General features: G+C 33.9%; 1 protein-coding gene across 1 annotated transcript in view; it reads right to left on the bottom strand.

Annotated features, from left to right (window-relative positions):
• The window catches only part of RYR2 (ryanodine receptor 2), a 380,434-nt gene that overhangs the window by 41,125 nt on the left and 325,654 nt on the right, over nucleotides 1–13,655 (bottom strand). The window contains exons 79-82 of the mRNA XM_030944688.1: nucleotides 6,439–6,538; nucleotides 5,469–5,548; nucleotides 3,466–3,542; nucleotides 2,017–2,090 (exon numbers count right to left, since the gene is read on the bottom strand). Of these exons, the coding sequence (XP_030800548.1) occupies nucleotides 2,017–2,090; nucleotides 3,466–3,542; nucleotides 5,469–5,548; nucleotides 6,439–6,538 (331 nt within the window). The remainder of the gene's footprint in view (nucleotides 1–2,016; nucleotides 2,091–3,465; nucleotides 3,543–5,468; nucleotides 5,549–6,438; nucleotides 6,539–13,655) is intronic.

The following is a 13,655-nucleotide window of genomic DNA, read 5'->3' as shown; positions in this document are numbered from 1 at the left end:
CCTGAGAAAGAGAGGAAGACCAAAATGGGAAGTTTGGACGTGTAAACCAAGAATTTTAGGATGAAAAAATTGTAATATTAACAGAAAAATTACACTAGTTTAGCAGTATTACAGGGAAAAATCTAGTGATATTCAGGAGCTGTACAATGCTGACACAAAGCTAAGAGCAGGGAAAATAAGGAATAGGCAGTTGTTTTTAATAATTACCACGCTCATGGGTGATGACTGAGGAAGGGAGGACAGGACAATTAGTTCAAAGAAAAAGAAACAGGAAAAAAAGAAAAAAGGTGAGAATTTGTTTTAGGAAATACAAAATATAGTTAGTATTGGTTTTGCCAAAATTAGTTCTGTACTAAAAGAGAAACATCAAATAAACAGAAAATGAAAAAAAAATCCCTCAAATGAGGAAGTACAAAAATACTCTTAACATCAGTAGAGTCAATTATGCAGCATTTAAAGATTTATTTATATTTGCATACAAAAACAGTCATTTCTAGAAACAGAGGCAGAGGTCAAAAGAATAATGAGCCAATATCTTGAGAGTCCATTTCAGAATCCAACATTTTGAGTAAGTTTAGTTATGTACTAGTAGAAATGTTGTCCAAAAGAACAAAAGTTTGTGCACAATAATCTTCAGTAAAACATGAGAGCAATGGCCGAAAATTATATGCCAGATAGCTGTACCAGCGCTCAATTTACCATCTTGTAACCAAATTTATCCACATGGGTTTGCTTTTTTAGCACTCATATAAGTCTAGAAAGATTTAATCTATAATTTAAACTGTGAGAGCACTTTCAGAGAAGCAGAATTTTTGACTGGCCTTGAAGTCCTTCAGGCAAATTTAATAGTTAGTGAAAAATCATTATTTAAGCAGTTGAATATTAAAGAAATAGGCCGCATAAAAGACCTACAGGCACAAGGGACAATGAGATATGCAGTGTTGCTGGTATGAATTATGATCCCTCAAATGCAATAGGGATTATACAGTCAAGCTTTTTTACCTTGCTTTTAAGATAAAAACATGTTAAAAGGTTAGGTCACTGTAGGATTTAAACATAAAAATGCACTGTAAAAAATTCTGAAGATAAGGGAAGAAAATGTGCTTTTGTAGCTCTATTAAGCACGCAAGAACAAACTTAATGTACCCAGACAATCACAGTAAAGGAGTTGTAGAACTTATTATCAAGCAGAAGAAAGAAATTGACACACAACACCACGGGTGGAAACCCAAATTGGTTCAAAGTCAAAAGTAGGGTGAAAATTTTGCAATATTTCCCCAAAGACAAATAGAAAAAAAAATTCAAAGAAAAAGCTTTTCCCAGACTTTTTCCCACAGAGCAGATAGATTTACATCAATCTCTTATATTTAATTAATGGCTTAAGTAAGTGGTGTGCTTTTCAGTTCAAGAAATCAGGTGGGAATTTTTAATTTCATTCTATGCTGAAACTGGATGGGGACTTCTAAAATGTTTTACATGCATAAACACTGCTGTTCGTAACTGGAATATGTTTTCAATTTTACATGTAATGTCTTCACTTCTTCAAAATGATGAGAAACAGTCCTCTGAGACCATTCTGAAACTCAACACATGCTAATGATTTACTGTTGACAAGGACTGGCTTAGGTGTGTCAATTAAATATGAATCACTTTTAGGAAACTTGTTTTAGTTTCAGCCTCTAGATATATATCTACAAGGTTCATGGAATCATAGACTATCCTGAATTGGAAGAGACCTATAAGCATCTTCAAATTCTAAATCCTAGCCCCACATGGAACACCCCAAGAATCACACCATGTGCCTGAGAGCATCGTCCAGACAAACACTGCTTGAACTCTGCCAGGCTGGGGCTGTGACCACTTCCCTAGAGAGCCTGTTCCAGTGCCCGAACATCCTCTGGGTGAAGAACCTGTTCCTTATGCCTAACTTAAACCTCCCTTGGGTCCTTTCAAATTCAGCTTGCTTCTGAAAAACTGCAAAAAGGTCATGGATAATTTCTGTTGAATCAATAGTACCTGATCCCTCTTCAGTCACCATGCCAAGGCCTTCTGCTTTGTTCTGACGTTCAAATGCATTTAGGTCAAGAACACTGCGGTGAGAAAAATTACATTTGTCCTGTGATTAATTAAATAAATACAATATTTAATTTTGTGGAAGTTAAAAAGGATGTGTGCTTTTATTGAAGTTTACAAGCATACTAGTATGAAAAAGATACATCTCTGCGGCTTGATATATGTGTCTGTTAGGAGACTACAAATCTCAGCTAAACAGCCTGAACCTGCTTTTGCCCTGAATGTGACCACAGAATTCAGCTCTGTATGACTGACCAAAAAAAAGGGGAATGTATGCATTTAGGATACACATACTCATTTTTAGGCGCTATAAGGAAGCCAAGCTACTGACTACTTTTGTATTATAGCCCAGTTCATACCAAGCAGCAAGGTCCATTACGAAACTGTCATTATTAGTTTCATTTAGTGTTTCTCTCCTTCCACATTCTGAAAAACTGAAGCTGCCAAAAGGGAATATGTATTCAACTAACCAGATTGAAGGAAGGACGATACTTCACATATTTCATTTGTGAACCTGTGAGATTCTGCCTTTCAGGGCTTTGCATGACAGCTGGCCAGGGATAATTTTGTTCATAAGCAAAAATGGTTATAAAAGTTAGATTAACATAGAACTATGACAGAACCTCTGCTGGCAAGAAACCTCACTGATTTCAAAATGAAACTTGCCCACAGACAGCATTAAGAAAAAAGAATATATAATTAAGAAAAAAATTACATAACGTGGTACCCTGGACATAACAAGAAGACTGAATCACCTGATCCAGGGACCCCTTTTAGTCCTGTTTTATGTTCACTAATACATCAATTACTGATATAGTTTATTCTTAGAAATTATGTATAAAACATTTAAACACATACATTTATATACGAAATTAATATAAATCATAAATAAGCATGAATGAAGAAAAAAGTCTTGGTTTCATGTCAATTTTTTAGAATTAATTAATTTAATATGAAATTAGATATTTCATTTCTTTTTCTGACTTCTAAGAAGTCCTATGACTAATTCTAACAAACTTGGGGTTTCCCAAAATCTTTTGTGCTTACTTAACATTGACCATTAACCTGATCTCTGCAGGATTACTAGATGCCTCCAGAGTTAAAGATTTGCCTCTGAGAAATGCTCCTAACTCTGGAGTTGTTTTCTGCCATATCTCAGGTAGACTCAAATTCTGTAAATATTTTTGAAAAGCGCTTTCTTACAATGGTAGATCCATATAACCAAGATTTTTACACCATGAGCATCATCCTGTCCTTTAACCCAAATCTAGCACATTATAAACCCCAAGTGCTACTTGCAAGGACTATGTAGAGGATCATTCCAGAACTATAAATCCCATGGAATAAAATATACATGCAATTAATAAATTTTTCAAGTTGATACTTTCTTACCTACAGGACTGCATAAGACCAGCAAGGCTCTGAAAGAACCCCACATCCTTTTTATCCTTGAGGTAGTCAAGCATTTTCTGCAGCAAACACAAATAATTTACACAGAGAGTTAATATTCCTATTATGTAATAACCTAGGTAACTTAAGACTATATATTTTCAATACTATTAGTGATGTTGGTGTTTGAAAATATCTCTAATATTTAAGAGCCTTGCAGAGAAAAATCTAGATATCAAAACCAAAAACAGCATTTAATGCTCACGTACTTTATAGAAAAGGTCATACATTTTGGTTGTGCCTTCCTAAAGCATGAAAAATGAAGACAGTAACTAAAGTAAACACAGCCAGAAGAATTTAGAGCTTAATACAAATGCAATTTTGCTACTACTAGACTAAAAATTTATGTTGACACTATTGTTTCAACACCAGACAAGATTCTTCTCAACCTCAGTTTATTTTAAATTATTTTAGCTGCAATAGTATGTTAGCAGTAATTTGACATATTTTAAAAATTTTTTAGCTTTATTATAATGTGGAATAACTATCTGAAAACAGGTTGCAATACCAAGAATTTACTGAGTGAACTGTGATTCTAGAATGCAATGCATTATTGAGCAAAGAGATAGGATGATACCAGAGCTCTCCATTGTAAGAAAACCCAGAATGCTAAAGGTCAGTCTTAGTAGGAAAGCTACAAGAATTCATGTTGTGAATGAAGTAAAACTATTTTTGCAAAAATAATAGGAAAAGTGGATAATAAGTAACCTCCAAAATGGGCAGCACGTAGGCAGACAGCGTTACCAAAACGTATCAGTGTAAACCCAAGTAGACCCAAGATTACAGAAAAAGAATACCCCAATCAACAACATTATACCAATCAAAGCAAAGAACTCCAGAGGAGGATGATAACAATTACTTTTAAAAACCACTACTGTTTCTCTCCCCCCACCCATACCACTCTTCTCAAGGAAGACTAAAAGCTGATCTTAGGACCTAAAGGAAAATTGGAAAGTTGAGCATAACACCAGAAGAAACAGATATAAATGAGACAACTAAAACCCCAAGAATTTTAACTGTACTACTGATATTTTTATGTTCTAAGAATGTAATTTAGACTTGTAGCATTCCTATCAATTTAAAAATACTAACTGTTTCCTGCATTTTGATTCATTAAGTCTTTAGCAAATGATTTTTAAAAATAGATTGCAGGACTAGAAATTTCATGATTTTCCTAATTTAATATCACAACATCACAAAGAACTGACAGTGGCTTAAGCAAATAATTTCTACACTACCTTAGTCTTTCATGTCAATTCCTAGCAATGACAGCCCCTGAAAAGAACATTATTTTGGTTGCATTCAGCAGCTTCACTTGGGACCTTAATTGCTCCCAGTTGTCTGTATTCTTTAAACTGTACTACAATAATTTAATAATGACAGGTATAAACCCTTCTCAACATAGGAATCTTCAGCTAGTACAGAACACTGAACATACCCTATATCAGCCTCTTCACTTCAACAGTGCCAGGATTCTTTTAACGTATCAGACTTGTCCACTGGGAATCAAATTATCTTATGATGGATTAGTTATTCAGGATTTTCTCTGCTTTTATCAGCAAGAGTCTCATTGTATAAGCTAAGGACTTCTGAAGTTGTGGAGTTAGAGAAGACTGGGGTCAGCAATTTTGCTCTACAGGCTATAGGACAATGGCAATCTCCCAAGAAAGTCCTTCTTCCCAAAGAATTCCTACAGAAGTAAATGATATAACATAAAATTTCCCCCTTTCACCTGAAGTGCAACACAAATCTTTTAGCCTTGTAAACAAATAATAAATACCCATCAAACAAGGTACTTTTGTATATGATTTGTTCTGCAAACAGGAATAAGAGGATAAACAGTGTGTGACAAAGAGTCACACTGCATAATGTGCTACTACAGCAATAATGACCATGGTATAGAGATCTATACTGGCTAGAAAGGGTAAAAGAAACTAGTACCTTACCTGCTGAACAGTAGAATTTCCTCCATTTAGGATTGCAATTCCTAGCTTTAGGGTAGCTGCAACCATTGGCCCCATCTCACCTTAAAAATATTTAAAAATATATTTTTGGATAATATAAAAATAAGAATGTTTTATTAATTATTTTATCCATTCAATTAATTGTAAAACTGACCTATTTTTCCTTAATTTCTTCATGAGTGCCTACAGTCATAATGTAATGCATACAAAGCACACCAAAGAAGCAAAATATAAGGCAGGAATGACTAAGTTCAGTGAATATAAATCATGTTTCAATCACTAGAGCATCTAACAGTTGATTTAAGGGTGGGCTCACAATGATAAACTAGCTTTCAAAATTAACAATATGTCCCCTCTGCATGAAAATCCGGATGTTTCCTTCTGGTTTATTCAGAAAATGACAGTGACCCAAGCATCTAACTATGGTAAACAAAATTTGTAATCGGGAGTTTTTAAAACATCACTATTGTGGAAACAAATCACAAAAGAAAAAAATGAAAGCATAAAACCTTAGAATAAGATGGTTTCTAAGGGAAAAAAAATCATCATTTAAACTTCTGAAATGTTTTATCAAAGTACACCAATAAAGCAGTTATTTGATGAATGGGAAATAACAAAACAACTTAAGCCCACATCTACTTCAGAACTGTACACATTCCAGAATATAAGGGCCATTTTGTCATTCAGTGCTGGTAAAGCTATGGAGTTAATCACACATCCTCAAAAGTAGCACTAGAAAAATTAATTACAACTACAAAAGAAACAATAATCTCATGAAAATCATTCATTATACTTTTCTGGATTAGCTGTCAAAAATTTTGAAATTTCAAGTTAATTTTGAAAGCGAATCGTAGAGCCAAACATATGCATGTTGTGCCCAATAAGAAATAAAATCAGTTCAAAGTTCATTAGAAATAAGGTTTACAATTTAATCTACACACCAAAACCTTACCTTTACTTGCACTGATTGTCTGCAGAACCATCTCAGCAGCACCCCGATCATGAAGTCTGGCTTGTTGATACAGAAGTTTTTGCTTTTCCATTTCTTTTTCCTGAATAAAAATTCCGGTCATTTAACATGAGATTTGAGTTACTATCAATCCTCCAAAGGTTCTTGGTTTTCTCTTAGTATATGGGCTCTATGGCAACATCATGAACCATTTTAATACATACAAGGCTATTGGACAAATAATTAACAGGTTCAAGTAATAATCTCCACTTGGTATTTTTCTTTAATATGCTTTTAGCAGTTTATCTGGAAAGAGTCATCTCAATTGTGAATTATTAGGTTAGTTCAAAGCCCATGTTCATGATATATACTGCATGTATCAAACTTGCACTTTTGTGCTGTGTTTTTGTGCAACAGTTCATACTCTTAATAATCTTCTATAGTGTGACCATAACTTCATACTGCTCAGTATGTGACTCTTGAGTCGTAAGTTGTTGCTGAATACCAGAGTAAAAGAAACATCTCAGAATTTTTTCAAAACATATCATTATATTACAATATAGATTGCCCCCCTACTTACAGAATATTTGATAGAATACACTGTGCTTTTATATTTTGTATTCTCTAGCGGCAACAAACAATACTGCATGGCGTTGCTTGAGCAATGGTGAAGTTTCTTTTTTGTAATTTAAACTACTACCAAAAACATAACGAGCATAAAGAGCAAACATAAAGGCACAGTTAATTCCAGAAGAGTTTCAACTTTCATCAGGTTAATTGAAGTTTGCTGGAAAATTGAGGATGACTAAGCAGTATAAGTTGCAAAATGGAAGTTGCATAGAGCCCTATGACAGTGAGTCCATCAGATGGCGTGGTAAAAAGCTTACTCAAAAGGAACATGACACAATCAGTTAGTATCATGTCCAAAAACACAACGCCCAAAACATGTATGACCTAGAAGCAGGAACAGCTGCAGCAGAAGTAGCCAGAATGACAGCTTTGCTGCCATAAACTTTCCATCCAAGTTACGGAAAAAATACATTGGAAGATGGAAGAGGTTTAAAAAATGAAGGCTTGCTAAATAGAGGATATGAGTAATAAATTAAAAAAGAAGAGGTAAAAAAGAGAAATATGTTCAAATGAATGAAAAAGAAACCTTTAACTGAAAAGCAAACCAACACAGACATTTATGCTGTTACCAGAGAGTTCTCGCCGAGGCTGGCAAATTTGTTTCTTAAATCTTTGATAATATCGTGCTGCGGAAACAAAATTCATCAGGGTTTTTTTTTTCACACTATTAGCTCTCCTGTGGTTAAATTGTATCTTTCTTTTTGCTTTAAATTATGTGATAAATCTAGATGGAGGCACAGAAAGGAAAAAAAAATGGCAGCGTAGCTTTGTATTTAGCCATGCTAGGGTTTGAAAGTTTTGCCTTCATGTTTAAACCTCTTCCTGGGAGTTCAACAAAAACAAAACAGAAACACACACGCGCACACACACACCATACACACAAGCCATCAGAAAACCATGACATCACAGGTGCAGTATAGCTACAATGAAATATTTTCATTTGCTTCAGAAGCCACTGAAAGTTGATCAGCCTTTCTTTTCTTAAAAACTATTTCCTATTTCTAGATACTTTTAGTTTTAGACCCAAAACACTTTCATCTTTCTTTCATTGCAAAATTTACTATTCGCAAGCCTAACACCAGCTATACTACTTTCATTGTGCAACATTTTTTATAAGAATATCAACGATTTATAAGAATCCTTACAGTGAGGATGAATCTGCATAATCTACAGACTAACTTCTTGCAATGGCAGTATAGAAGAACAGTAGAAAGAGGCATTGCCAAACAGCTTAGCATGAGAAAAGTGGCATTTCCCATGGAAATCAAGATGTGTAGGATATTAGTAACAAAACAGACCAAAAAAGAAAACAAAAACCAAACCAATTCACCAACAAAAACACCACAAGCATTTCTCTTAGAAGCAACCATTCTTTGATGATAACCCATAAAGATCATGGTTCCTTCTTCAGCTTCACAATGCATTTTCACTGTTGCTTTCTCCCTGCCAACTCAATATATATATACATAAATATATATGTGATAGCAGCACCTACAGGAAGAGGGCCACCCATTGCCTACAAAGTATACTAAATTAATAAGGTTATCCCCATTTCTCTAAGATGTGCTTACTGCTTACACTGTTATCTACGTTACCAGTTTCAGCTTTTTGCACTTTATCCACTTGGTTGCCAGTTGAAGTAAAGAAACTACCAAAGTAATTAGTCAATGATTTGAGCTTTCTGTCATCCACCAAACCATCACAACAACAGCAAAAATACTTCACTAAATGAAACATTTAAAATAACTGAACAGAATTAAAAAAAAAAACCAAAACCAAGAAAACCACAAACAACTAACCAACCAAAACACAGAAGAAACACACCCCAAACCCCAATCCTCAATAAGGAACAAATCTATTTCATCTTGGACGTTTTCCACTCATATAGGAAAAAGTTGACCACTTATAAATGTACATATATGTGTTCTCATATTATAGACTTTTTCCAGCATTCTACCAAACCAAGGAAACGTCTGAATCATATTCTTCAAAAGTAGAGATCCAAATATTTTCTACTCCATTCTGTTTTTTGGGGTTTAAATCATTATGAGCAATCATATGCCAAAATAAACCAGGCAAAACCACAATTTTTAGTTTGAATTTGTAGGCAACAAACTTGCTAAAACTAAAGAGAAACTTTAACCAACAACTGAAATTCTTAAATTTTCTTGTATTTCATATGGAGACTGATTATTGAAGTCTCCCTTTGAGCTAAATAAAGACTGCCGGCATAAGATCTTACCTTTACAGAGCTTTTTTTTTTTATTATGAATTCATGAAATTAAGTTTAAGAAAAGAAAAAATATGTAAAGAACTGAAATTGCTTTCAACTCATCTATTAGAAGATAAATGCTTCTCCTTTCAATTGTCTTCATATTTTTTCAAGACTTCTGCTTAGTCTAGAGAACAAATCCTATTAGGCAGGACTTACACTGGCAAAACATTAGTTCATTTCAATTTCGGCATGCATAAGTATAAGCTATGTAATTAAAGTATCAAGTACTCATGCATAATACTTCTGTACATTTTTATATATACATCTTTATAAACACTTCAATCCTTTAGGTTCAATATATGCTGGTTTCTGCTCTATAAAAAAATATGATTTTTTCCTAAATCCCTCTTTTGGACTTCATCATTGAAGTATCACTGCTTATTGTGAGGGGTTTGAACTCAAGGACCTCTAAAGGTTCTTTCCAACCCAAACTATTCCATTAATAAATAACGCATTCTGTAGCGTAGGGAGTGAAACCATATATTAGTTTCCATACAATCCATTACATGTAGGAAAAACTGATGAAAAACATATTTTTACATAGTTGTTTGAATGTTTACCTTCTAGGAATTGATAAATTGAATATGGAGTCTGATCTTAATTCACACAATAGTTACTTATTGTAAATATGTGGTATGTGGACATTCAGTGGTTTATTCAGGATTTGTGATAGTCAGAGACACAGGTAATCATCTTCAAAGGGCTGGAGCTTTATGAGGTTGCATAATTTGTATGTAAAGAAACATGAAAATTTTTGTCTGAGGTAAATGACGGCACAATGTATCATTTTGTCAAAAAACTTGTGAATAAAGAAGTCTACTAAAAAAGTTGCTACAAGTAACAGGAATGAAAAGAACTGACATAGGAAGCTCTATTTCCTCAATTTCTTTTCTTCCTGTGAAGAGTCAATTTAATTCAATTTAATACAAATGAGTTTAAAAATATGAGCTAAATTTTGATTCCTTCTTTGAGTTCCCATCCTACACGTATTTAGCGCACATTAATATGTAGGAGTAACTCAAATGCAGAAAATTATTTGCATTTAGCTAGTGAAACAGTTTGATTTAAAATAATTTCTTATCAGATAGAATCAAAGGAGACAGAGACACCAACTTTACAGGTGGTCAATTGAGCATCTGTTCAGTAAGACAAAAAGTTAACTTAGAGACAAAGGGGAAGGAGCAAAGACATCTGTAATAACTCAAAGCAAATACTAGCAGGTAAATGTTGACAGGAACATACTAACATACAGAGAACATTATTGTCACATCAGTTGTTCACACTATTAGCCCAATTCAAATTAATTGTACAAAAATAAGACTACACTGCATGAGATATTAGCAACAGAATTGTCAATAAAATACACTCAGCATTTTCATCACATTCTAAGCTTGCCCAAATATCTCTATTGCTCTGAGTGCAAAAGGATCCAAGACTTCAAACACCACACATTTTTAAAGTCTAGAGGAGCAGTAGATTTTATCCCCAAACAAACTGAACAGTCACACTTTTCACATGGATACACAGGACAGAATAAAAGAACTGCCTTCAACATTGACGTTTGGTGACCAGACAGAAAGAAATACACAAATACACACACAAACACACACGCATCTGGTATGTACAGTTTCACATCTGCACAACTGTTTGATGCCATGTATGAAGAAAGCAAGGGTTCTTTCTTGTTGTGTTTTTTTCCCTTTTAAAATACTTCAGAGTCAGCAAGAAAAAAAATTCTATGGAGCATAGAAGATTTAGTGGTAACGAGGTAAGCAGATTGATAGATATATAGTATTTGAATACCTGAATTATTGGAATGAAAAACTAAGAAATTAAATTATTAGATTCTTTATATATTTTCTTTGGGGTTTTTTTTGATATTCACTTTGTTCAAAATAATTAAAATACCTTTTGAAAAAATTTTTGTGAGCACATTCATCTTCCAGGATAACGCCTTTACCACATGAAGATGGAACAGACCTGTGCAAATTTTTGGAGGCGTAAGAGTAAATACAGACCTGTGCAAATTTTTGGAGGCGTAAGATCCTGAAATACACCATCTCTCCCCATAGATGCCTGGGAATCGTTTTCTTTTGTGATCTGAATGTTAATAGAAGGCTAGCAAACAAAATATCAAAATCTCCTTGCTCCTTTCCATGGAGAAGGTTACAATTTTTTCCCTACATTGCCACAGGAAATGAAATTTGAAGTTACTGACTGAAGTCTGGCCATTAGCTAAATCTGTGCATTTCAAATCTCAAGCAAGTCATCTTTACTTACTCTAGCTGTCGTTAACCATAGAACAAATAACTGTATTTAACCACCTCAGAACCAAAAACTAGCTACTCTACACACCATACCTTCTCCCAGAATATCAGCCTTGCAGCACCACCAGCAAGTAGCCTGAGTCAACAGTGGGAACTGAGACTTTGACCCGCATGAAGCAGGCAAATAGTCAGCTACATAGCCATGGAACACCTTTCAGAAACAAATGGTGAGGCTTTCATGATGACACACAAAAGGCTAAGTAAAAAACAGAGCCAATAAAAAAATTAACACTGAAGTTTCAGAGCTATTGCCTCTATGTTCTTAGAAAAAACATAGAAGAACTACGAATCATTTAAGGTAAGGAGTATCTAAGGAGTTTCTGTCAAATACTATAATGTTGAAGGCTGAGAACTCAGTTCCAAAGGATCTAAATCAGACATGAACTATGATTGATGCTCTCTCTGTGACAAATATTGGAAACAGAATTTCTACCACTACATCAGAAATGATGTCTGCTAAGATACAGAAGAAAAGTTCAACTACTTTCCCTTAATAATCACATAAGTTGTTTCACTAATTCAAATTAAGTTAAAACCAGAAAGATAACTGATGCGCGAAAGGCATGAACAGCAAAACAACATGAACAAGCCAAACAACACTCTGTTTTCCCCAAAACAGTATCACAATTTTACATGGCATATTCTGCATAAATAATTCCTGAAATCTTTAAAGAGCTTGCGCACAAAAAGGGATTGGTAGAGATGTCATGCTGAAATTGAAATGTTAAAAATTATATCAAGACCCTTTAGTTGAACTTATCCAAGATGTTGGGCCTGAAAAGTCACAAAATTAGACCCAGACAAATACACACATATTTTTTTTGTTTTACCTTGCTGCGTTGTGATCCTGTCACCTTAAGGAAGGGCAAGGACAAGAAGCGAAATAGTAATAAGAAAAAGAAGTCCAAATTTTTTTTCTGTAGGTGACTGACCAAATACATACACAAAACTGTCTTTTGAACATATAAATACATTATTTAAACAAAAGTTTCACAGCTACAGGAAAAATAATAAAGAGAAACAAATGAATAGGATCTTCTCTCAGGACAAAAAATTGAATGCTAAACAAAGAACCCATTACAATTTAGGTAAGGAGCACTAAGAAATTTCTTACTGAGAGATTTTTCATACACCTCAATGACTTCCTATTTAACAATTTTCATATCTATAAGCATGAGACTTTTGATATCTAAGAAGCATGTAGAGGCTAACTGCTATGACCCTATAGGAATGAATAGTCTTTGTCAGTGGTATGTCATATACTGCATTCCCAGGGGAAAAGAAAAAAATTCAGAAAAACACACTGAAATTTGGGTTCATAATGAGATATTTACCAAGAAACAAAGCTTTATCTTTTGAGGATATTACTTGTAACTCAACTGGACTTCTGAGTGATTGAAAAGAATTTAGTATTCATAATCTTTCTGATTTCTTTATACAGTCAAATAGGGAATATGTACTTAAATAATTCAGTGCTATATCATGTAGAAAACATACAAAACATTCTATGTCCATAAAACAATGGAGTAAAAGTAAAAATTACCCAAACCACTCCTCAATAATCAGAACAGCACAGATGGTTTTACAGCAAATCAATCCTTATATTTAGAATTAAAAAAAAAATAAAAGTATTTATTTCATGTTTCGGTGTTTTAGTAGAGATATGAAATGTAAATACTAATTGATTTGAAAGACACAAGAGACACCTTTTAATGTCAGAATTGTAATATGGCAAAACACATTAAAATATTAAAAATATTAAAGAGCTAATTCCCTCAGTGCCCCTCAGAAGAGACAAATTTCTTGCAAATGCCATTTTATTAATGGAAAAAGAGAGACAGATCCCAGAGCAAACACAGGACAAGGACTCAACTCTTACACTTGTAATTAACTCATGTGTATATCCTTAAACAGTGATGATCACTAAAAACTCAACATTAAACAGTAATAAATATAGAGCTCCTATTGTCAACACGAGCAAAAAGTCT

The sequence above is a fragment of the Camarhynchus parvulus genome, chromosome 3 (assembly GCF_901933205.1).
Source record: "Camarhynchus parvulus chromosome 3, STF_HiC, whole genome shotgun sequence".
NCBI classification, from domain to species: Eukaryota; Metazoa; Chordata; class Aves; order Passeriformes; family Thraupidae; genus Camarhynchus; species Camarhynchus parvulus.
Note: the sequence above shows the minus strand (reverse complement) of the source record. Positions and strands in the feature narration are given on the sequence as shown.